Source organism: Dendropsophus ebraccatus, chromosome 5 (assembly GCF_027789765.1).
Source record: "Dendropsophus ebraccatus isolate aDenEbr1 chromosome 5, aDenEbr1.pat, whole genome shotgun sequence".
Classification (NCBI taxonomy): domain Eukaryota; kingdom Metazoa; phylum Chordata; class Amphibia; order Anura; family Hylidae; genus Dendropsophus; species Dendropsophus ebraccatus.
The window spans coordinates 101,604,977-101,631,180 of record NC_091458.1 but is presented as its reverse complement, the minus strand read 5'-3'; the positions used below and the strand labels follow the sequence as shown (position 1 = coordinate 101,631,180).

Genomic DNA, 26,204 nt, shown 5'->3' with positions numbered 1-26,204 from the left:
CAACTGAAAAATAAAAAATCCTCGAGTGACAATAACAGTAACTGGCTCTGTAATAGTCCAACGGGGAACAAAAAATGTCATAATTGTACACATTGTAAACATAATGCGGGTTTGAGTTTTGTGAATATAGGAGGTGTGAACTGGAGCATAAGACAACTCATCACTTGCAGGTCCACATTGGTGGTATACATGATCTTCTACAGTTGCCGTCATTTTTATATTGGAAAAACAATAAGGCAACTACAAGTGAGATTTTGTGAGCATTGCACATCGGTACGTACAGGTAAAGGGGCAGCTAAGTTCATTGAACACATGAGGTCCGCCCACAACAGTGATGTCAGTAACTTAAAATTCATTGGCCTCGAAAGGGTGGTTCCACGGAACCGAGGCATAGATTTACATAAATTGTTACTAAAAAGGGAAGCATTCTTTATTTCTTTGTTTAATGCTACAGGGCCACTTGGACTAAACGATAGGAATGAGTTCCATGCCTTCCTTTAATGTTTTTACTATCTGCGTGTCATGATTTTAATTGTGTTACACCTGTGTCTGTCTGCACTCGTATCTATTTAGGTGTTTGGCAGACGTGATGACGTTGTGTTAGCGGTGACGTAGTGCGCTTGCGCACGAAACGGTCCGTCGCCTGATATGCACCATATGTACGTCCTCCCTCACCTGTCTGTAATGTAGGATTGAATTCCTGTATTTTTGGCTACAATAAAGTAAGAAAATGAGCATCTGGTGAGTGCCGCGGTATACTATTTCTCTACAGTGATTGGACTTATTGTTTATTTCTCTCTGCTATTTCCGATCAAGCACCACTCTATTTGCTGCATGATTTCCAGCTTCCACGAGTCCATCGTAAAGGTGTGCTAATTAGTCTGTGACTTCAGTAGTGCCGACCGCTATTGCTGTTCTATTTTGCTAGACTAACCTATTGTTAGTTTCCCTTTAAGGCATAGCTAGATACCAGATTACTAGAAGAAATCATAAGGAAGCATTCAACATTTCTCCATATATACATGGAAGAAGTTCTACCAACCTGTTTTATCCATAGTGCCACTCTCCACCAACATACGTAGCAAACCACACAAAGTTCTGGTTGCTTCTGGCTGCATAATCTCTGCATTCACAGCAGCTGAGAGGCAAAGGTTCTGGAGGAGGTTTACAGTGCTCATCAGCATCATGGAGGTAGGGTGTAGATTTCTATCCACTTGTTCTCCTTCTAAAAAGACCCAAGACCCAAAAGAAAACCTCAAAGTGAAAACATCTGTAGGTAACAGCTTGTGAAAATAACAGCTTAATAAAGTGAGAAAATAATAATAATAATAGTTCACCTGAGTCATCCTCTGTGTCCGAGTCATCTGCCATAGGCTGAGTAGCAGGTGGGGGCTCTGTTAATTTCAGATCATATTTCCCTTCTTTTCCCATCCTGTAGGAATTTGTACTGCCTGTATCCCACTGAACTCTGATCCAGCCATCCTCTCCTAGTTCTCCGATGACACGCCCAAGTCCTGGAGGCGGACCATCCTAGAATATGCAAGCGTATAACTTTCTATACCCAAAGTGCTGTAGGGTGCGTTTACATGCATCGCATGTGAGAATGCAGGGCGATAGACTGTAACTGTACTGAGCATACCAATGGATTTCACCACAAAACTGTGAACGCACCCTAACATAGGAAATAATATACTTTAATAACTGTCTTATCTAAAGATTTGAAGAGGAAAAAGAATAGTTATTGTCTCGACAAATATTCATAATGACGAGAAACAAAAACATTTTTCTTATAAATAGAGGTGATCAAAAATCTATAATTATCGAATTTGTCAATTTGTTTCTATTTACCCCTTGTGCAATGCAGGTTTTCTAACAATATATCAATATAGTTGGAACAATTCCAGACACTGATAACTAAATACGGGTATTCTTATTTACATTTTTGAATAAAGGGAAAAGGGAGCTATTTGTGCTTTTGTCAAGGGAGGGTTCTTAAAAAAGTAGTCACGTGAAATTTAAAAACCACAGACGGGGGGGGGAGGGGGGGGGGGTGCGGGAACTTAATGCATACTTACCAGTCCCCATGCCCTCAAAGTGCCACTCCCGGGTCCCACTGGCGGCTGGAAACCAGGTGCACGGCTCTTCCAGTTGCAATGTAACAAGTCGGCTAAATGATTGCCAGCTCAGCCAGTCACTGATTGGCTGAGTGGACAATCGCTATCCCGGGTACGTACCGTTGCAGCTGGAAGACCTCCAGGAGGCTGTCAGCTGGACCCAGGAGTGGCGCTACAGGGTGCAGGATAAGTAACTAAACTTTGGTTATGTTTCCGCACCCCCCTTCCATTCTTTTTATTATTTTTATTATTATTTCATAGGACTTCTTCTTTAATTATTTTCAAAAACCAAAAAGGTAATTTCATACCTGGTCTCCCCACTTCCAGTCTACTCCTCTCATGACTCTAGTCCCAATTTTCATCATAGCTGCAAGTTCTGGTCCAGAGGCAGGTATCTGAACTGGTGTAGTTTCCTTTCTTGATTCCTCTAAAACAGTGGCAGAAGCGCCTAGTAAGCTTGTACTTGAATCTTCTTCACAGTTATCAGATGAAGGACCTGGGCAAACAACATCAAGGATGTGAGTGAATCTGTAGAGAGAATCTGTTAATCAACACTGATGCTGCAATTTACTCTGTGATGTTCTTTCCAGCAGTGTCATTATGTTCATTATTTCATTTTATTATTTTCGAACTACAGGAATACACCATCACCTATCACATTCAACCTTAGAGCCACCACCCTCCCCACCAAGCTCAGCCCTTCCTACTGCTCTATATGTATAGTGTGCTGCTAAATTATACAACTCCCATAATTACACTGCCTGCCTCTTCTGTAAGCACATTCTCAAGTGTGTCTTGTGTAATGCATCACAAAGAGAGGGATTAAAGCTGTATCCAATACTAATATAATAAAAAGGATTGTCTGGGCAGAGGCATTTTTTGACATATGTCTGGAGATGGGGTGACTGAAAATAAACTGAACTTATCTCCCTTGCTCCCGCACCCCTGTTGGTATCTTACTGTTCTTTCCCAGCTTTGCAGCAGCTTTTGCATTCTGGGGTCAAGATACCGCAAGCCCCTTAAAGGGGAACTCCAGGTAGAGGTTAAAAAAATGAAACTTTTGCAGAAACATATAGCATTACTTACCTATCTATCCCAGTTTTGAAACTACCAAAAATCCATGTTTTTTTTTTTTGTTTTTTTTTGTGTGTGGGGGGGGTTGTTCTGTACTGTGTTTCTGTTCTTCCTGGTTGAGCAGTTCCCAGAATGCAATGCTTTCCCTCAGCTGATCATCACGGTCCCCCACCCATCACAATCAGTAAAATCAGTGCTGCACCTGCATCTGGCTATTCAGAGATGGTGGATCACTCAGGTGATTGGGTTATCCAGCCAAGCCTCCTGTGACATCAAGTCCTGCCCCCTGTCTGCATCATCAGCAAACACACACAATGTGAGACAGAGGCATGAAAGATTTGTCTCCTAAGGTGGGAGAGCAGTGCGAGCAGGAGACAATGTGAATTGGCACAGAGGCCAGTTTTTTCACTTCCTGGATTTCTATCAGTTACCAGTGTGGCAGAACCACACAGATACGGTAATACATTATAAAGTCACATCTATATAATTTTTTATGTACTTTTATTAGAAAACAAAATTTTTCTTATCCGGAGTTGCCCTTTAAGCCAATCAGTGACCACGGTGGCTAACTGGCCAGCTGGAGGGGCTTGTTACATGACAAACCCAGAACCCAGAATTAGGCTACAAACCCACTTGGCGGGTCTGCAGCAAGTCCCCTCGCTGCGTATTTGCAGCGAGACTCGCTGCAGATCCCGGCCCTATACTTTTAATGGCAGACAAACATGCAGCAGGGATGTACATCCCTGCTGCGAGTTTGTCTGCAGCCCACCCCATTAACCCCCCGGCCGCCGGAGCTGATACTTCACCTGATCCCGGCGGTTCCCGATGTCTTCAGCAAGCCGATCGGGGACCAGTTGAAGTATATGCTCCAGCCAGCCGCCCGCAGCCCCGGCCGGCCGATCGCCCCCCCCCCCCCCCCCCCCGCAGCACCGATCGCTCGCACGGCCCCCTGCAGCCCCGGCCGCCCGATCGGGCGGACTGGGCTGCGGGCGGCTGGCTGGAGCATATACTTCACCTGGTCCCCGCTCCGGCTTGCTGAAGACATTGGGGACTGCCGGAGCCGGGATCAGGTGAAGTATCAGCTCCGGCGGGGTTAATGGGGTGGGCTGCAGACAAACTCGCAGCAGGGATGTATATCCCTGCTGCGTGTTTGTCTGCCATTAAAAGTAAAGGGCCGGGATCTGCAGCGAGTCTCGCTGCAAATACGCAGCAAGGGGACTCGCTCCAGACCCGCCAAGTGGGTTTGTAGCCTCAGCCTCACAGCAGCGACAGAAAGGTAAGATACTGGACTACTGGAAGCCAGGGGGGTATGTGCAGATTATTTTCAATCACCCCCTCCACAGCCGTATCTAAAGAAATTCCCCCTGCTGGACAACCCCTTTAATATTTTATATATTGTGTGTTGGAGGAAAGAAGTCCTATGTCACTGATCTATCACTTGCTGCATTTTGAGAGAATTCAGAGCAAGGTAATGAATCTTCCTCCACTTTGCTCCTATAAACCAGAGGCATCATAAGAAATGATAAGAAGTAGACTGCAGAGAGCTGTACCAGAAGAGAAGTCCAGATGGCAGACAACCCATAAATAGCATATCAGCTATAATAGATATACAAAAGCGCCCATGTAATGTTTTATTTAAAAATTGTCTGTTCTGCATTATAGGGAAAAAATACTGGAACAAAAGCATGTGTGCACTAATAAAGCTTATTAAGTTCAAGTTTTCCGCTTCCAATCTGTACTTTGTCAAGCACATTTGCTTGAATTCTGCAATTTTATCAAGCACAGATTTAGGCACTAATTACTAACATACAATATGTCAAAGTGTTCTCCCTATAGTGCAAATCACACATTAAAATATACATCCATACCAATAAGACGGAGCATGGTCTGAGTCAATGCCAGCATGCCAGAGTTGAGCAGCAAGTTGAGACTGTTTGCCCCATGTTGACGTGTCAGCATGTTCAGCATAACTATCAGGAATCTGGCTTGTGGAATGGTCCCCAGGCTTGGTCCAGACGGATTTTCATTGGTGATAGTCTGAAGAGGAACAGGCTGAATGCCTACAAAGACAGCGAGATTTAGGTTTAATCAAAAGCCATTTATACACACACACAGCAGAATTTAATATAACACAAAAAGGTTCTCACCCATGTCATTAAACCTGCCAGTAGCATCAAGCAATATATTTCTAATATTCTGTATAGACCAGGCATACAGTTTTCCATATGTGACCTCAAGTAGCATACGATTAAAGGGTGGAATAAGGTCAACATCCTTCAAACAGTCTGTGAGTGGCTCACTGTAATATAAGGAAGAGCTAAAAACAATAACCCAAACAAAATAATTAGAGTAAAGTAAGATAAGTTACATTTTAAAAGGTACCTTAAATTAGCTCCTTCAGGGACAAGTCGCTGCCAGCCACAGAACATTGCATATTGGACTGATGGTAATAAGAAGCTTTTGGAGGCCAACTTTAACATGGTATCTATACCTTCTAAACGAACTTCTGCTCTTTCCAGCTGCAAGCAAATGCATACCATAAAGTTTAAGAAAGTTCACGGAAAACCTTAGAAGGTCAATGAGCCTTGTCCAAAACACTGCATTGAAGGCTCCACTTGGGTCCCCATTGCAGACTCAATTCAAATAACCAGAAAAAAAAAATAATAAAATTAAGCACTTTTGTCTGGTTAAAATCCAGTAAAACTAATAGACACTAGCCAATGGGCCCCATTAGGGTGAAGCAAAAAGGGTACCCTTTAACTATGCGTTGCCCTCTTCAGCATAGCTTAGCATAGAAACAACACTCTGGGGGATTGTAGGAAATGAACAAAGATTTTCCTCGGTATCCAATCCCCAGCTTTTCTTCACATTAAACTGGGAGGGACAGGAACCAAATTGACAGGTATCATTTAAAGGAGAAGTGCAGCGAAAATTTTTATTAAAGTATTGTATTTCCCACCAAAAGCTATACAAATCACCAATATACACTTATTATGGGAAATGCACATAAAGAGCTTTTTTCTCTGCACTTCCTACTGCATCAAGGCTTCACTTCCTGGATAACATGGGGATGTCACCACCCAACTCCCAGAGCTGTGTGGGCTGTGGCTGCTGGAGAGGATGATGGCAGAGGGATGCTCAGTGTCCCTCTAGTGCCCTGTGTCCCTCAGTGTCCTCCTGCCATCATCCTCTCCAGCAGCCACAGCCCGCACAGCTCTGGGGGTCGTGTCATGACATCACCATGTTATCCAGGAAGTGAAGCCTTGATGCAGTAGAAAGTGCAGGGAAAAAAGCACTTTATGTGCATTCCCCGTAATAAGTGTATATTGGTGATTTGTGTAACTTTTGGGGAGCAATACAATACTTTTATAAAAATTTTCGTCAGGCTTCCTTTAACCCTACGGGTCTGTGTGCTACTACTGAAGTGAATCTGCAACAGAAAGTCCTGAACAAGCAGCAAACTTAGCTTTACATTACTTTCACTAAGGTGTACTAGAACACTAGTAATCTGCTACAGTACACTGAGTAGTCTTACAACAGTCTGGCTTTTTTACAGTTAAGGACTGTTCAAATATGTTGCTATCAACACATGTATCTCAATTACCATAAGCTATCAGAACTTCTATTACAGCAATAGCTATACTTAGGTACAGTACCACATTATATATAATGTTAATATATATATTATTGCTAAAACAGAGATTAAAAAAGAAAGGTTTAATTTGTGGTCAGACTCTGCTGAAATAAAAGTATAAAATATTAAACATAGAATATAAAAAAAAACCTCATATATATTTGCAAATAATGCAGTCATGCAATATAAAAAGGCGCCTAACCTGCTTAAGTAGACATTTTCTCATCTTCTCTACATCAACTGGCTCCTCCTTCAATGCAAACTCCATAACTGTGCTCAGCAGCGCAGACTGGGGGTATGTACCCTGCACACTGTGCTTCAGCCACTTGTACTTATGAACACCAGTTACAGAGCTCAGGATTGGCTGCCATTTATCCTAAGGGGGGGGGGGGGGGGGAAGGGGGGAAAGAGGATTAAGCAACTTAAAAAAAATTCCTAGACACTTGTCAAAATCTTTGGATCCATCAAGGTTTAGTTGTTAAGATCCCCAATGATCATTAGATAGAGCATGGAAAAGTGTTTGGCCCAGCACTTCACTCTCCAGCTCAGATCTCCATCTTGTTGCTACAGATGGTCTCACAATGAAAACAGCAGCGAGACAGATAAATCAACCAGCTCAAGAGTAAAGTCTAACAATCAGTGGTTGTCTTTTATGGTGCGTTCACACCTACAGGATCTGCAGCTGATTTTCTGCAGCAGATTTCATTGAAATAACTGAACACAGCATCAAATCTGCTGCAGATCCTGTAGGTGTGAACGCACTCTTAGGGTACAAACACACACACCGTATACGCTGCGTATTTACTGCTGTGATACGCAGCAGATTAGATCTATATAACTGAACACAGCATCAAATCTGCACCATCAAATCTGCTGCAGATCTGCTGCGTATCTGCTGCATATACGGTGTGTGGGTTTGTACCCTTAATATGTCCTAGAGGTTGTTCATGGTGTTCAAAGTGACAGCACCTATTGAGTCTGTATAAGTCAAGTTAAATAACATTGAAAAGAAGAAATATCAAACAATTCTATTAAGAAATCCCAGAGGAGATGCATATGTCTTAGACATACCTTGGGTGACTTTACCGATGGGGGTTTCTTATCCACAGACAAAGGACTGGTTGGTACAACAAAGGATTCTTCTTGTTCTCCTTCTTCATTGCCAATTTTAGTATCGTCTACATCAGCAGATTCAGACTTTTTGGGTACTATGAGAGACATTGCTTTAGAACATGATTTTGAAAGACAAGCATTATCTGGAAAGATGCCCAATACAGCTTAAATAAACCAAGGGCTATTACACACAGCTCCCAAACACACAATCTGTTATGCCAAGCATGCATGTGTTCCAATAGGAACACAAGTTTCAGCATGTTGAAATCCAACATGCCTCACCTTTGTCCTGAGATACATTAACAGGGTAGAGTTGGTGTACCGCCATACACACAGAAGATGACTTAGGGCCGTATTAGGTGGCCCCATAACTACAGTAAACAAGCATCTGCTAAATTAATTTTACTATTACATGGCTTGATTATCATGAAGGGCTGCATGGACATTGTTAGCAATGTCTGTGCAGCCCTTGCTTTAAGCAAAGTTCATACATCACCTCTCCATGCTCCCCGGTGTTCTCTTCCCGCAGTCTTTGGTGCAACTTCAGAGCTGGTCTCTGAAGTGACAGGCCGTTCAACCAAACACTGGCCACAGCAGTCTTGTCCAAGCCAGTGATTGGCTGAGCAGCCTGTGAGTTCAGAGACCGGCTCTGAAGTCACACTGGCGGCTGCAGGGAGAAGTAAAAAGAACACCGGGAAGCGTGGACAAGTAATGTAGGAACTTTATTATTTTAATTATAGGTTCATCAGCCATCTATTACACGTAGTAAATGCACGGTAGACGGCCAATTATTTTAGCTCAGGACCTAACGACACGATCAGCCAATGATCTTTGTCATCAGCTGATAGTTATCCCTATTACACAGAGATAATTTAACCCCCTCTGCCCTGGTAGTAAAAATTACAAAAGGAATGCTAATCGCTCTGTGTAATAGGGCCTTTAAACCTTAAGACAAATAGTCACATGCTAGACTAATACCTTTCTTTTTCCTTTTTTCCCTGATAATTCTTTGAACTATTTTTTTCCACCTTGGGATGGAGCTGAGGAGCTTCAGCTTTGACACAATGGACAGGTCATTACAGACTGCAGGGCGCAGCTCATTGAATAGAAACCTGAGGCGCTCAATGACTGGGGCACATACTTCTTTGTAGGAGCGTCCTTGTTCTTGATGTGTCTAAAAAGATTACAAATCAATTATAAAGTCATGAGTGCTTTACCTTTTCATATAATACTCCGAACAGCAACTGGGAGACTAACCTTTATGAGAGAGCACTTGGCTTGGTAAACAACTCTGCACACATCCACCACAGATTTGGGTAAGGTCTTCTGTTTTACTTGATCCACGTTCAGAGCACCGTGATGAACCATAGACAAAGCAATGTTACCTATGGTAGGAATTAGAACAGAAGGCCAGAATTTATAGCATTGTGGAGTATACCCAAGTGTCTGTAGCTGTACTTTAACAAAAAAAAAAAAAAACCATTTTAACAGTCTCCTATGCCCAACGTACCTAAATCTTCATGTTTCAAGAGACAACACACCAGCAGACGGCCTACTTCCTCAACTGGATGCTCTGGAGGAAACGTAATTGGTGTTGTCAAATGACACTGTTTACAGTACCGTTCTATCTGACACAGAAAGTCCTAGAAATAAAAAGCATAAAATGAGCAAAAAAGATAGGAATAATTAAAACATATTGAACACTAACACTTTTACATTACTATATTGTATTCAAAACTATCTGAGCTATCACGGTGAAGAAGGAAGAGAAGCTGCTCTTTGTAACATATTAAACAAAACATTGCATCCATAAAAACTTTTTTTTCCATCAGATTCATATAAAAAGAAGGAATTTCATTTAAAAAAAATATTGGCAGCCATACTTAAAGGGGTAGTGGGGCGGTAAACAATTATTCACAGAATAACACACATGACAAAGTTATACAACTTTGTAATGTATGTTATGTCTGTGAATGGCCCCCTTCCCCGTGTCCCACCACCCCCACCCGTGTACCCGGAAGTGTGGTGCGCTATACATACCTGTCACGTGCCGGCTCGTCTCCGATCTTCAGTCTGCGATGTCGTCTTCGGGTGGCCGGGTCGAATCCCTCCGAGCGTCCTGGCCCTCTTCAGCGTCATCAGATGCTCAGCCGCGATTGGCTGAGCACAGCAGCTGAGCAGCCGATGACGCGGCAGAGGGCAGCCGGCACTCAGGACGGACGGAGGGATTCGGCCAAAGACGACATCGCTGACTGAAGATCGGAGACGAGTCGGCACGTGACAGGTATGTATAGCGCACCACACTTCCGGGTACACGGGTGGGGGGGGGGGGGGACACGGGGAAGGGGGCCATTCACAGACATAACATACATTACAAAGTTGTATAACTTTGTAATGTGTGTTATTCTGTGAATAATTTTTTACCGCCGCACTACCCCTTTAACAGACGAGACTCCTGGCTCTGTCTCACACGGCCTAGATGGACTTCCAGTGCAGGTCTAAGGGGCCGTTTAGGTCTTAAGACACAGAGCGGGGAGAGGAGTGTCTTGAGTGTTTGGTCAGGGTCTGAACACTCAGACCCTGGCCTAGGATAACTTTTGATATGTCTGACATTTTTTTTTTCTCTAAGGTACAGGCGGAAAGAAATTGTTTTCAAATCAACTGTGTCAGACAGTTACAATGTTCTGACACCAGTTGATTTAAAAATATTTTTTCCCCCCAGAGTACCCCTTTAATGTTCATTTACCTCAAAAGGCAGCAAGTCTCCTCTGCACCATTCAAGATACTGGAAGCACAATATGGCTGAACATGTTGATGAGCACACTCATGTGTTTGTTTAAACTCTATAACAAATACTGTTTAAGGGACAGTTCACACTGAGCAAATACTGCAACATTCTGCCTGCTTCAGTGTCAGTCGACGCGCGCCTCCTCTCTCAGCTCAAAGAATTGACACGTCAGTTCTTTAAGAGGAGAGTGGAGGCACGCGTGTCCTCCCATGGAGTCATCGTTTGGCACAGAGGCAGGCAGAGTTTTGTGGTAGAAAGTTCCGACGTGGAACTCCATTAAATATGCTCAGTGAGAACTGGCCTAAGAGTTTTGGCAAATTTGTAACTCCTCACATTCAAAAAGTCGTAACTCATATTTTTCCATATAATGAGCCATCTGAGGGCTCAATCTTGAATGACCAACAGGCTCTTTTAATGGCTCACATTTTATCATAAAACGTACTGCAAAACGGAATATATATATTGCTGTAAAAAAAAAAAAAAAAACCTGCAGTTCTGCAAATACTGTATTATGAGATTTTGCTCCTACACTGCAATAAAACCGATGTGTTAACTTCATTCTTTAGGTCAGTACAATTACAGTGATCCCACAACTTACAATGGCCTCAGGTTACAATATTTTCAACATACAATGGTTCTGGCCATTATACTGGTAAAACCCCAGTATTAGTGAAGTCCATGCACTGTTTGACTGTCTAGTATCTAGTATCTACATGTCCTGTACTGCTGTGTGTCTAGTATCTCCTCTCTACAGTACAGTGGGATACTACATGTCCTGTTATGTTCCTTAACTGTGCCAGGATAAGATGCTCCTTTGGGCACCAGGTGAGGGCAGCTTCATGTTATTTATCTGGAACCCTGTGTGATCTGTACAGGATTCTAGAAAAGGCTCCAGTCCTCTACATAAAAAGTAATGTACAGCTTCCAGTAGCTCTTCCTGACTGTTGTATGCAAGAACTGGCTTATCAATATTAGTAATCTACTTATTTTAATTCAAATCTTGATTATTTTCAAATTTTGGGATGACATTTTGTATGTTGGTCTCAACATACTATATTAATTGGTTCCAGGGCGAACACTGTACAATGATAGTTTATATACTTTTTGTTTTTTTACTTTAAAATTAAAAAATATATATATATAAAACTTTTTATAAAAAAAAAGTCCGACCTGTCAGATTACACTGTGCATCCTGCAATCAATGCTCTGTAAAAAGGCATAATGGCGGTTGTTAAGATGTTAACGAATCAGCTGATGTGCCTTACTCTCACTTATCGCTTAGTAAGTCACAAGGCTGAGTAGAAATCAGGAAGCCACATAAAAACTTACCTTAACATTGTGATCCTGAGTATTGTTGTCTGCAATGGCTTGAAGAAAGGGCTGGGAATGATCACTCATGGATAGCCGATGTCCATACAGTTTGGATTTGTTAGGGGTAGTATTGCCTGGGGAACTACAATGGTCCTCATCTTTTTCCTCATTATAACTGTAGTGAATCTGGCTGGTTTGGAGACCCCCAGAAAAAATAGAGGATTTAAGCCATTCTATAAACAAAAAGGTAAATAAATGAACAGTTTTCAAAAGCAGAATATACACACAGAGGAAAAACAAAAACACATTTATACAGAATTTTCTTATGCAGCTGTATAAATATCCACTTCCAGAGCAGGATCCTTAAAAAGGTCAAGTTAGGAACACATTCCTAAAGCGTTACTGTCACTTTAAGGGTGGGTTCACACGTAGTGAAATCCCCTGTGATTCCCAGTACGGTCAGTTTGTATGGGTTTACATACTCGCAGTGGATTTTCACGACTAGTATGTAAACCTTGTCCCCCTTAACCCACAGCTGACCGGCGAATACTTTACCTATCCATCCTCCGGCCTGTTTCTTTGGCTCCTGGCTTCCTGTTGTCCTGCTCAGCCAAGCGGTGAGCTGGGAGCCAGGAGCCACAGAAGTAGGCTGGAGCGCGGACGGGTAGAGCATTCACCGATCAGCGGTGGGTTAAGGGGGGCGGGGTTTACATACTCTTAGTGGAATGAAAAATCTGCTAAGAGTATGGAAACCCATACAAACTGACAGTATTGGGAAATTACAGTGGATTCCGGGACACGTGAACCCACCCTAAAAATACAAAAAAAAAAACAAATGGACAATTTTCTGATTGGTTGGGGTGGGTTTATTCAGAGCCACACCAACTGCTAGATAGAGCTGGGAGAAGCAAGCGACTGAACACAACTCTCCCAGTCTCAATGCATTATCAGGGCTTAATTATAACTCTGTAGCCCATCTTATGGAATAAGAGTGAAACACTTCTCCTCCCTCAATCAAGCGACTGGTGAAGGTATAAAACAACCATACCTCAACCAATCAGGACCTTTGAAATGTTAAAAGTTTTTAAAAAATGGCAGTGATGCTTTATATGCTTTTTCCCATTAACAACAATACACTTACTTGCACACTCAACTTCCACGGGAGACAAAGGTGTACTTAGAGACAAGTAAGAAGCATGAAGTCCCAGGAGAAGACCCAAATTCCGTTCAGTGTCCACAAGGGGAGAAGACAGACTACTAAGATCTGGTGCTGTTATGACTTCTTGATCAGGCTTTGTGAATAAATATTCAAAAGAAAAATTAAAAAAAAGGAAAAAAGAAATAGAATTATTAATGTTTAATATCACCAACAAGAAACGCCAAAAACATTAACCCCTTAAGTTCAAAGCCAATTTTCGTTTTTGCGCTTTTGCTTTTTCCACTTTATGTTTAAAAGGCCATAGAGCTTGCGTTTTTTTCATCTAGAGACCCTTATGAGCCCTTTTTTTTTTTGCGACACCAATTGTACTTTGCAATGACAGACTTTATTTTCCCATAAAATATGCTGCGAAACCAGAAAAAAATCTTTTGCGCTGTCAAATTGAAAAAAAAAAAGGAATTTTTTTCATTTCAGGGAATTTTGCATTTACGACCTTCACCCTGGGGTAAAACTGTCTTGTTATAAATGTTCCTCAAGTCGTTACGATTACAACGATATGTAACATGTATAACTTTTATTTTATTTGATGGCCTGTAAAAAATTCAAACCATTGTTAACAAATATATGTTCCTTAAAATCGCCACATTCCCATTCTTATAGCACTTTTATCCTTTGGTCTATGGGGCTGTGTGAGGTGTCATTTTTTGTGCCATGAAGTGTTCTTTCTATCGGTACCTTGATTGCACATATGTGACTTTTTGATCGCTTTTTATTACATTTTTCTGGATTTAATGCGACCAAAAAAAAAGTTTTCTCATTAATAAAAAAATCCCCTCCCCTAATAAAAGTCCAAATCACCCCCCTCTTCCCATTTTATAATTATAAATAAACATATTTGGTATCGCCGCGTGCGTAATCGCCCAAACTATTAAATTATTACATTCCTGATCTCACACGGTAAATGGCGTCAGCGCAAAAAAATTCCAAAGTGCAAAATTGAGCATTTTTTTTACAGTAACTGGAAGTCCCCCTGGGGGACTTGTGTATATACACAGCATTGATCGCTCAGAGCACGGCAACGGGACCCGTGACGGCTAACAGAGACGCTCCAGGGCTGAACATAACAGCCGGAAGCGGCGCCGTTCAGAGCGGGGTCCCCTCTCTGAACTCCCCCCGCGTCACCATGACGTATCAGATACGTCATGGACGCTAAGGGGTTAAACTATTAAACACTACATGTCTTAATAGAGAAGTTGGAAAAGTAATGCAGAAATGAGATTGCCCAGTCAATGAGGGGAAAAAAAGTTATTCCACACTATAGAAAACACATGCTATATTGGGCTGGGTTCACACAACGTATATTTCAGTCAGTATTGTGGTCCTCATATTGCAACCAAAACCAGGAGTGGATTAAAAACACAGAAAGGATCTGTTCACACACTGTTGAAATTGAGTGGATGGCCGCCATATAACAGTAAATAACTGCCATTATTTCAATTCAACAGCCGTTGTTTTAAAATAACAGCAAATATTTGCCATTAAATGGCGGCCATCCACTCAATTTCACCATTGTGTGAACAGATCCTTTCTGTGTTTTTAATCCACTCCTGGTTTTGGTTGCAATAGGAGGACCACAATACTGACTGAAATATACGTAGTGTGTACCCAGCCTTAGGCTATGTTCACACTGCGTATGTTTCCGGCCGTAGTGCGAACCGCGAATATACGCACGTAGTTTTGAGGTTGATGCGTTCGCTTGAAAGTATACGATATACGGCCGCACAGTGCACACTACGTATGAGCTTACGTCCGGATCGTATACGGCGCCGTGAAAAGTGAACAAGACCATTGTTTGAGGACGGAAATGTTGAAACTCACGGCCGTGGATTTCCATGCGGTCCCGTACGAAGTACTTATTTCAGCCAAATTGAACTTGATTTTTCGATTGAAAAGGTTCTGTGTGGTTTACGGGGCTGGGCGAAGATTTCCAAGTAAATGACCTGCCTCAGATCGCTTCGAAACAAGCTAGGGAAGCATAACTGTACTACGGGCGTATGTTCGCGGTTCGTACGCATCTGGCCGCATGTCTATTTTTCCCATGCCCGTAGTTTCAGCCGCACATGTACGGCGGCGTACGAAATGCGGCCAGACTCATACGCAGTGTAAACATAGCCTTAAGTTACAGAAACACTGCTGCGTTATAGAAACAGCATCACTGGTCAAGGTAGTGCCTCAAATTGTGGTGCAACCCAACATGTAAATGGGGTTGAGCTGTAAACCTAGACAAAGCCCATTGACAAAAACAAAGCAGTCGTCTTGTGCCCCCCACCCCACCCACACAGCATATTGGTGCCGCGCAGTCTTTTGCTCACCTCCATGTAATGGCCCACACAGAAGGCATGCATGGATTCTCTGGTGTCTTCAAACTGCAGTGCCGCCTCCAAAGCCACCACAGGGTCCTCTCCAGCAAAGTGAGCTATAGAAGAGTACAGAGAACGTGAGCCCTTCATGACGGTGGGAAAGAGAAAATCTTTATATTTCACAATTCAACAATGCCATCTGTTTAATTCCAGCATAGGAGCATTCATGTATTACAACACTGTAAATAGGTCATGTGATCAGCAGTCTGACCAAGAGAAAATCTCAGGGGTTATTCAGGATTAAAAAAAAAAAAAAAGAAAAAAAAAGAAGTGTTTTGTTTTTTTCCGAAATAGTGCCACTCTTGTCCTTAAGTGTGTGTGGTATTGCTTCTCATCTCTTCGGAACACCACCTGGTTGCATAACTACAATAAAGGCATGCATAGGCTACACAGTTATGTAGCCACATAAGCTGCTTGGGATGGCTTTTCTAGTGACAGAGGAAGCCACTTTAAAGTGTCACTGTCATTAAAAACATTTTTGCAGAAATCAATAGTACAGGAGATTTTAAGAAACTTTGTAATTGGGTTTATTAGCTGAAAATACATTTTTATTTTTATCTCCCCCCCCCCATTGTTCTCTATAGAAAGGGGAGAGAGGAGGCACCAAAACAGGACAGAGAGTTAATTTACAGCTACATCACCAGGCTATCTCCTCTGACATCAGCACTGACCTCTCTGACCTCTGAATAAGGGCTTTTCGGTGTAATCCTTTGTTCTCCGCTCTCTGCTGCCCACTAATCTCCCTTCTCCCCCCTCCCCTCTCCATGGCACAGACAGGGTCTGACTGATGTAAAAACAGTTGAGATTTCCTTATTCTGAGCAGTGGATGACAGAAAGGAAAGGAGGGGGGGACCTGGGAAAAGTCTTTTTTAAATGCAGTAAACCCAGTTACAAAGTTTCTTAAAATTGCCTGGACTATTGATTTCTGGGGGGAAAAAAATAATGACAGTGCCTTTTTAAGCTGTTAAACTCCATAGATTTCATAGTCTCCATATGTGGCATCTAAAGAGTAAATGGTGGGAACCAGATAGGGCTGGGCGATATTGACCTAAATGAATATCGCGGTTTATCGCACATGTAGCCGCGGTAACGATAATTCAACGATAATTATGACACGCCCCTTTTTGCAAACCACACCCACTTGCCGTGCCAAACTGACGACATTTTGATTAAAAAAAGTAAAAAAGAACTCACTGAGCAGCAACCCGTGGTTAGTCTATTATCATTATTATTAGTCATTATTAGGGGACCTCGACATGTATATACAGGTATACAGCCTCTACAGGATGTGTATACACAGGGGGTCACATAGGGATTGTTGTGTATGACTATACAGGGGTGGGAGGGGGGGGGTGGCTAGGGGTGTATTACTATACAGGAGGTACATAGGGATGGGGGTACGGGTCTATACATGGGAGTGCATATGGATAGAGATGTATGACTATACAGGGGGGGATAGGGGATGTATGACTATACAGGGGGGGCATATGGATAGAGATGTATGACTATACAGGGGGGATAGGGGTGTATGACTATACAGGGGGGGCATATGGATAGAGATGTATGACTATACAGGGGGGGATAGGGGATGTATGACTATACAGGGGGGGCATATGGATAGAGATGTATGACTATACAGGGGGGATAGGGGTGTATGACTATACAGGGGGGGCATATGGATAGAGATGTATGACTATACAGGGGGGATAGGGGTGTATGACTATACAGGGGGGGCATATGGATAGAGATGTATGACTATACAGGGGGGATAGGGATAGGGGTGTATGACTATACAGGGGGGGCATATGGATAGAGATGTATGACTATACAGGGGGGATAGGGATAGAGATGCATGACTATACAGGGGGGATAGGGATAGAGATGTATGACTATACAGGGGGGATAGGGATAGGGGTGTATGACTATACAGGGGGGGGCACATAGGGATAGGGGTGTATGACTATACAGGGGGGGCACATAGGGATAGGGGTGTATGACTATACAGGGGGGGCACATAGGGATAGGGGTGTATGATTATACAGGGGGGGTGGATTGGGGTGTATGACTATACAGGGGGGGACGGATTGGGGTGTATGACTATACAGTGGGGGACGGATTGGGGTCTATGACTATACAGTGGGGGACGGATTGGGGTGTATGACTATACAGTGGGGGACAGATTGGGGTGTATGACTATACAGTGGGGGACAGATTGGGGTGTATGACTATACAGGGGGGGACAGATTGGGGTGTATGACTATACAGGGGGGGTGGATTGGGGTGTATGACTATACAGGGGGGGACGGATTGGGGTGTATGACTATACAGTGGGGGACGGATTGGGGTGTATGACTATACAGTGGGGGGACGGATTGGGGTGTATGACTATACGGGGGGGGACGGATTGGGATGTATGACTATACAGGGGGGGGCGGATTGGGGTGTATGACTATATAGGGGTGTATTACTGTACAAGGAGCACAGGGAGGTGTATGCTGGGACCTGTAGTCCCCTCAGTACAGGGCTGTAACATAGGAGGAATGAATGGGCTGCAGCAGGCAGAATGCCACACACAGCAATGTCTCCTATAACTTATCCTGCCTGCTGCAGCCCATTATTCCTCCTGTTACAGTCCTGTACTGTACCACAGGAAAGCCGCTGCCAAGTGCTGCTGTGACATGGCCGCGTCCCTGCACACACAGGACAACATGTGCAGCGCTCGCCGGCCGGGTGTGTGTGTGTGTGTGTCCCGGACCAGTCCCATCCGATCGCCCCCACACCCGGCCGGCGCGGCCATGTCACAGCAGCACTTGGCGGCGGCTTTCCTGTAGTCACCTCAGTGTGCAGGGACGCCGGACCGGACGGGTGGTGGGCGCTTTGGCAGGACAGGTGCGGTGGGACGGAGCCTCGGACCGGACGGGTGGGTAGGGCGGACAGGTGCGCGGACCGGACGGGCGGTCGCTTGGGGAGGGGGAAGGGGGGAGCATTCTCACCTGGACCCTGCTGCTGGTCCTCCACCTCCCGCTGACACCAGCGCTAGTGCCGGGCCGCTCGTGTGTGTGCGGGGGGCACTGACAGGGCGGGCGCAGGGACACAGAAATACAAAAATACTGCAAATACCGTCCTGGCCAAGTTGAAGTCGGTTAACCGACGCCAGTGACGGTATCGGTATTTTTGCGGTATACCGCCCAGCCCTAGAACCAGAGTTATCTCCATTACAGCTACTAAAGCAGGAAGTTACATCATGGGGTGAGAAGGGGTCAATGATACCAGAGTTGTGAAAGAGAAGTCCTGCACATTAAACGGTTTAAACACTTGAATACCCATATCAATTCATTGTTAGCTACACTGAAAATTAAATAAAAATCATACCAAGTATAGTATTTGCATGTAGTGATTGTGCTTGAAAGTCCTTGATGTCGTAGACTTTTCCATCTATTACAGTCCAGAAGCCTCCATCTTTGTTGTGATTCTCCAAATCTGCTTTACGTATTAACGTAACTTCCTCATTGTTCCTAGAGCTCTGACCACTGAAAAATGAACCTTAAGAATAAAAAGAAAACGTCTAACTAAAACCAAAAAGGACAGTATAGAAAACACAGTATATATAAACATTTCTACACCTGAGTCACACCTGAGAAACCCCAGTCACTCACATATCAAGCAATAAAACTTGTGTATAAGCAAAATCACACTTACTCATTATGCCAGGCCAGGCCAAGTCCTCGCTGTCATCTCGTTCCCTGCCAGGTGCAAGGTGGTTAAATCTATCTAAAGGTTCCAGAAGACTGGCCAAGAGAGGGATGGCACCAGCTTCCTGCATAAGCCATGCATTTTTACAAAGCAGCAGGACTGCAGAGACGACCAGCTCTGGAAGGAGCACACCTGGTAAACATAAAGACAGTACCTCATATTAACCATCCATGTACATAGATATCTCATAATAAGGACTTTTAGATGTAATACATTACCTGTAAGATCACCTGCCACAATACGGGAAACTTCTGCAAAATGCCTATGAGATGTTGAGGCAATGTTGGTCGCAACTGGAAGTATGTCTCCAATGTGTGTGCACAAAAGAGCAGTATATTTCTTCAATAAGGAGCCAACGCCTAAGAGGTCAGGTGCTAAAATAGCAAAAACAAAAGAATATATGTGTGAAAAGGTTAAGGCATAATCTTCTATTTGTATAGGTAAAATGATTGTTATACATACCATGGGTGTTTGCAGATTGGTCCACCACTGTGCCTGGATAGAGCTTGCTGACAAGTAACCTCTGAAACCGGAGCAACAGATCCATGGATGCTGACCTCTCCTTACTAAAATGCTCCTGATCCATGCTAGAGGAGATCCGTCGTGCCATATCTTTAAGTTTAGCAATGGTCTGAGATGCAATGTTTCTAGAGATCGGGAAAAAAATATATATTATATATAATTATTATTATTATTATTACTATTATTATTAATAATAAAAGATTTCTGGAACAAACCTACAATAAGACAAAATATGACACAATGGTGATGTTCACATTTGACTTCCTGGAGACCAACATTAAAGGGGTTCCCAGGGCCGGGGGGACCCCGCTATGGCCGTTGATTGGCAGAGCTGCCTTGAGACATCACGTCTCATGCGGCAGCTCTGACCAGGAAGCGGCCGTGGGACGGGAGTATCGGGCGGAGCGATCCAGGCAACGGTGCTGAATGAGCTGAACCGAGCTGAACCAATAGATAGTGTTACCCTGGATATATCCCACACTCACTAAGTGTGGGGCCCATCGAGGGTAATGCGACCTATCAGCATGAGCTGTGACTGCTCGCTGATCTCCACAAGGAGTCTTCGTGGCAGGTACCCTGGTACCTTTCTAAATGAAGAAAATTTGCATTAGGTAAAGAATTAAGAGGAGCGCATCTCAAGCATGCTGGAAACTGATTGTTCAGTGTTTGAATACCAGCTGCTATAGGCTGTATCCATGTTTTCCTAGACTCCCTAGGGCTGCATCCAGCTTCTTCATCCACCGGTATTTAAATGCCGAATGACTGGACTAGAGCATGCTCCAGCTGTGCTCATCTCTGGTAAAGAACTAATACTCATTTTAAACCCACAGGAAAAGATCTGCAGCAATTGTCTCGAAACCCCATTTCACGCCACATATACTCTAAGCAATGATATTATGATGCTGAAACAGTCAATTTCTCATGATGTGCCTTACAAATCAGACCATATATAAAGACAATGTGAGGTTTACAGAACATCTTTACAAGTCACTTAAGAAGGGTTTTTAGAGACAGTCACTGAAGGCTATCAATATCTGTGGAGGTTTAACAACCTGCAACACTGCGGATCAGCTGTTTGCTAAAGCCATGACACCAACATACATAAAGGCCATACATTGTGTAGTGCAGCTCCACGTCTGCTGACTGCTTCCAGCTTTTTATGGGCCCTAATGGTGCGTTTACACGTAACGATTATCGTACGAATTTGCGCGATAACGATCGAATTCGAACGATAATCGTACGTGTAAACGCAGCGAACAATCATACGACGAAAGATACATCGCGCATTTTGATCTTGATCTTTCAACATGTTATCAAATCGTCGTTCGCAAAAAATTCGCAAATCGTTCCGTGTGAACAGTCGTTCGCTGATTTAACCAATGTGTGAGATAGGCTTAAGCGTTCGCAAAACGATCGCACAACAAATATTCCGTACGATATAATGTACCATCTAAACGCTGCTCGTTATGAAAAAAATATCGTTACTCCGACATAGTTAATCGTACGATCGGGCCAATTATCGTTACGTGTAAACGCAGCATAAGGCTCTGGCACACAGCTGATCAGCGGGGGTGCCAGATGTCAGACCCACTCTGACCAAATAATCATGGCCTATTCTGAGGACTGAACATCAATATACCTGAAAACCCCTTTAATCAATTTTGTAAATTAGTAGGCAACTGCAAAGGCCTGAATGGGTTTTTAGTCCACAATGTATTAATGTGAAGTAACATTTAAATATTTTGTATGTTCCTTCATAAAACTTTACATTTATTCATGTAGAGACATGTACTGCCCACTACACAGCTTTGTTCACATGAATAGGGCCGAGCTGCAGAACGAGCAGCAGCCAGCAACAAGATGAAATGACCTCTGCACTCCAGCCCATTGTGCTGAACAGCGGGGGCTCACACATTTATGGCCTAACCTACAGACAGGCAATCAATAGAAAATAGTAGTTAAATCAGCTCTGTAATATCACAAATCTGCTAAAGGATTACCTAAGTAATTGCTGTATGAGTTGCACTAAAGGTAGGGTTTGCTTCCCAGCAGATTCATAGATTCCGGTGTTTATTAAATCTTTATCCAGTGGTGTGCTGCTTCTATGCAGCGATGACACATTGGCCTCCTGCTCATCTATTTCCTTCTCTTTCTGGGCCTCTTTCTTGGCCTCAATATCCTATTAAAACATCATAACACAGGTCATCTCCTAAACAAGTGCTGTGACGTCAATAACAATTTTATCATGTATAAAGTAAAGTGAGCTTTTCATAATCAACATCCTCACCACATCTTCATCCATAGGTTCGATTCACACAATCACTAGATCTGTGTCATGGGTACAAGTCTGTCTGGATTATTCCTACCCTACCATACTAGTTTCATAAAGATCTTAGTTTTGTAGAAAGTGTTTATTAGTTTCTTAACCCCTATAAAGTGCAGTTACAAAACTGATGCTATATTATATATATATATATATATATATATATATATATATATATATATATATATATAAACAATTTATACCCTTAAAGCGACTGTACCCACAATCTGACCACCCAAACCACTTGTACCTTCGTACAGCTGCTTTTAATCCAAGATCTGTCCTGGGGTCCCCTCGGCAGGTGATGCAGTTATTGTCCTTAAAAACAACTTTTAAACTTGCAGCCCTGTGCCCAACGGCCGTGGCTTAGATTGTGTATGCATTAGGCTGGCACCACCTCTCTGTCTCTCCTCATTATTATGAATGCTCCAGGCAGATTTTCTACTATTCATCACCTGTGTGAACACTGCACATGAATTGGATTGTTAAGGCACCTGTGCAGTGTTCAGACAAGTGAGGAATAGGAGAAGTTCTGCCAGGGGCATTCCTAATGGTGAATAGGGTGGGGAGGAGGGACGGAGAGGCAGTGCAAGGTTAGGGCATAGACAATCTAGGCCACGGCAATTTGACACAAGGCTGCAAGTTTAAAAGTTGTTTTAAAGAACAATAACTGCATCATCTGCCGAACGGACCCCAGGATAGATCTTGGATTAAAAGCAGCTATGTGAAGGTAAAAGCGGTTTAAGGAGGGCAGATTGTGGGTACAGAGTCTTAGATGGACTCTCATTGTACATTGTCAAAATATGCGAAGGGTTTAAGTTCCTAGCAATTTTAGGATACCTGGTTGAGCGACTTCTCCGTGTCTGAAAAGGCTTTTACAACAACTGGTATTCATCCAGCCGCACTTAGGAAAGAGACTAATTTCCAAGGCCATAGAAGTCTTTTTAAAATGCAACCGTTACATTTTTACACTAAACAAAGGGCCATAATGTCTTCTGCTTTTATGCTTTGTAAAGAATAAAAGGTATGTTTTAAGACGACAATCTGGTATCTTGGAAATGCATTTAATGTGTAAACTATAAAGGCGCCTGATGAAAGGCAGGGAGGAAAAAAGCATTCTCACAAAAGGACAGGACCCAGGACCTTGCAATACAAACAGTAAGAAAGACAAAGAAAATACAAAGAAAAATCTAAGAAATACGCAGCTATGCTGTACCTGAATCTCCGCAGTTATGGCAGTGTTCAGTGCACATTCTAATCCGCCATCAGCCATCAAGCTGCTTACCAACAGGTCGATCATAAAGCGACGCCCAGGACTTATAGTCATATCATTTCCCGATGCTAAATAGAAGAGCAAATTATTCAAACAATTAACAATGTACATAGAGTAATATACCACAAAGAAGATCATTCCTGCCGTATCCTATTTCTCAATGAGCCTCCTAATTACAAAGCTATTTCAACACTATTGTATACAGATTTACTGTGGTCTTAAAATGACCTATTAAATTAAGAACAACACACAGTCCACACTGACAAAAATGGTGAAGGAAAAATTTACTTACACATACATTACAGGGGTTTTATGGGCGGAAAGCTTTAGATATATGCATAGAAAGGGTGTATAAAAAAAACCTTCCCTTCCCCCACTCACATGCTGCTACCTATGTCACAGGCCCGCTCATCTAAGGCTTAGGCAGGACCTGAACTGTCGTACAGCGTGGACCAGAAACACATCCTATCATTGGTGGTTTGTATATTATAACTACACCCATGGGCTAGGGTCACGCTGTTTAAAAATGGCAGCAGTCTTTCCACAAATAACGTCATAGAAACATAGTGGATTGTCAGCAGACAATCTACGTTTCTATGATGTTATTTGTGTAATGACGGCCATTATGATAGACGGACGATATTCCACAATAACAGCCATTATTTGCGCAATGACATTTTTACATGGTCATGTACATATCTTTGGTATTTTAGGTGTATTTATGTAACATCTGGGATGCCCACTCGTTTGGTAATGTCTATCGTAGCATTTGCAGAGTATTGCTGTAATTTTTTTCGTGTTAGCGGAATTGCAGTGCAGCCGTGGCCGCATGCATCTGTGCTTTTGTTTAATTTTGCTTGCCGCTGTTGACCATTTTTGTCTTTTGCATTATAAGGCAGACTACAGACTGCAGACAGGAAGAAGAGAGGCCATGAATGGTTATTTCCATTCAGTTTTATAGTTCTACTAATAAAAGCACTTCAGCTCATAAAAGATTTAATAGAAGAAATATATTAGGAAATTGCCGTTTCTACACTACAAGCACATGATGACTTTCAGCAGTACAAACTGAACTTAGGCTTCAAAAATTAAACACTTAAAGAAAACCCAATTTAGGGTATAAACCCACACACCGTATATGCAGCGTATTTACTGCTGCGGTACGCAGCAAATACGCAGCAGATTAGATCTAAATAACTGAACACAGCATCAAATCTGTACCAACAAATCTGCTGCGTATTTGCTGCGTATACGGTGTGTGGGTTTGTACCCCAACTGTAGATTGATGTGTAATTTTGACTTTAATTTGGAGTATGCTTTGGAGTCTGGTGGGAGGACTGGCAGCCTTCAAGATATAAGATACCTGTCAATCACTAATTAGGGCCGCCCAGTGGACTCCTGAGTCCAGAACAGGCGGGGATTGTAATATGTTACAGGTTAGATTGAAATTTTAAACATAAGTTAAAAGCTGTAGTTAATTAAAGTCAATCGTTGAAACATACCCGCATTTGGCAACAGGGCTGACAGAGCTCTGGCTCTTTCCTCTGCTGTTGGCAGGAGAACTGACCATCCACTTTGTAGAACTGCTTGGGCAGCTGACTGCACAGTGTTCAGCACCCCAGCATTACTAGCCAAGGTAACTACTGTCTGTTTCAAACTGTTAAGCAAAGAACTTCCAAGACCAAGTCCTAGACACTCGGGATCTACTTGATGGCTAATGGCAGCATGGAGCTGAAAGAAGAAGCCAGAGTCAATAAACTACTCACATGATAGCAACATTTATTAGTCACCAAAACAAGCATTACCTGCAACCGAAGAAGGTTAAGTGTTGCTACAGCCATACATTCCTTCTCTTGTGGAGGTGGCCAGTCTGAGCTGCCATCCATGCCTTCACTGACTTGGCGTAGAAGGAGATCAAGCTGTTCAAAGGTCATGGAGCACACATCTACTACAAAAGGCACACGAAGACCAATGGACCACTCGGAGCATGAAGACCAGGCAAAGCTCTATAGAAGAAAACACACAATATGCAATCAAGAAATGTGGTCACGTACCTAAAAAGGGTGACAACAATACAACTTTTTGGGTTTTTAAGTAGTTTTGACTCTAAAATGGTGGATTCCATCTCAGGAAAAAAAGACAGCTTATACTGTGCTAAATGTGCCCTAAAATGTGTTCTTTAAACAGACCGGTCTTAATATTTGGTATGGCAGCATTTAATATCCTTTGTTGTCAAAGTGTAAAGCAAAGTCATGAAATACAATACAGAAAGTGATGAGATCCTGCATATTTTACATGCACTGACATCTAGTGGCTAAACAGGATCTTGTTCTATAGACTACTGTAAAACTGAAAGCCATCATTTCATAAAAGTGCTGACGGAACACAAGGCACCATAAAAGAAGAAAAGGCTCTCTTATTACAATCATGTATACGGTGATGTCTTAGAGCAGGCATGTCCAAACTTTTTTTGAAGAGTGCCAAATTTGATGAAGTGAACATGTGCGGGGGCCGACCATTTTGCTTGACATTCTTTGGCCCATTAAAATGAATGCAAATAAACTTTTTTTTACAAAGTTTATTGAAAACTGCACACTTTTTATACTTAAAAAATCCCCGGGCACACCACCAACCAAAATGGCACAAAATGACACTAAAACAGTACATATTATACATATAGTTAATAATATAGATTCTCAATGTATTTATACTCACTCAGT

At 42.8% G+C, this 26,204-nt stretch overlaps 1 protein-coding gene across 6 annotated transcripts in view; it reads right to left on the bottom strand.

The window, feature by feature from the left end:
* HERC2 (HECT and RLD domain containing E3 ubiquitin protein ligase 2) overlaps positions 1-26,204 on the bottom strand; it is a 132,425-nt gene that overhangs the window by 64,019 nt on the left and 42,202 nt on the right. For all 6 annotated transcript variants that reach the window (XM_069970846.1, XM_069970840.1, XM_069970844.1 and 3 more), the window contains exons 17-38: positions 25,290-25,490; positions 24,987-25,215; positions 23,428-23,552; positions 21,889-22,067; positions 19,829-20,013; positions 19,585-19,740; positions 19,313-19,498; positions 18,986-19,156; positions 15,566-15,669; positions 13,176-13,326; positions 12,053-12,267; positions 9,446-9,578; positions 9,193-9,320; positions 8,914-9,109; positions 7,894-8,030; positions 7,025-7,198; positions 5,571-5,707; positions 5,336-5,487; positions 5,057-5,248; positions 2,423-2,610; positions 1,338-1,530; positions 1,043-1,225 (exon numbers count right to left, since the gene is read on the bottom strand). In XM_069970846.1, the coding sequence (XP_069826947.1) occupies positions 1,043-1,225; positions 1,338-1,530; positions 2,423-2,610; positions 5,057-5,248; positions 5,336-5,487; positions 5,571-5,707; positions 7,025-7,198; positions 7,894-8,030; positions 8,914-9,109; positions 9,193-9,320; positions 9,446-9,578; positions 12,053-12,267; positions 13,176-13,326; positions 15,566-15,669; positions 18,986-19,156; positions 19,313-19,498; positions 19,585-19,740; positions 19,829-20,013; positions 21,889-22,067; positions 23,428-23,552; positions 24,987-25,215; positions 25,290-25,490 (3,715 nt within the window). The remainder of the gene's footprint in view (positions 1-1,042; positions 1,226-1,337; positions 1,531-2,422; positions 2,611-5,056; positions 5,249-5,335; positions 5,488-5,570; positions 5,708-7,024; positions 7,199-7,893; positions 8,031-8,913; positions 9,110-9,192; positions 9,321-9,445; positions 9,579-12,052; positions 12,268-13,175; positions 13,327-15,565; positions 15,670-18,985; positions 19,157-19,312; positions 19,499-19,584; positions 19,741-19,828; positions 20,014-21,888; positions 22,068-23,427; positions 23,553-24,986; positions 25,216-25,289; positions 25,491-26,204) is intronic.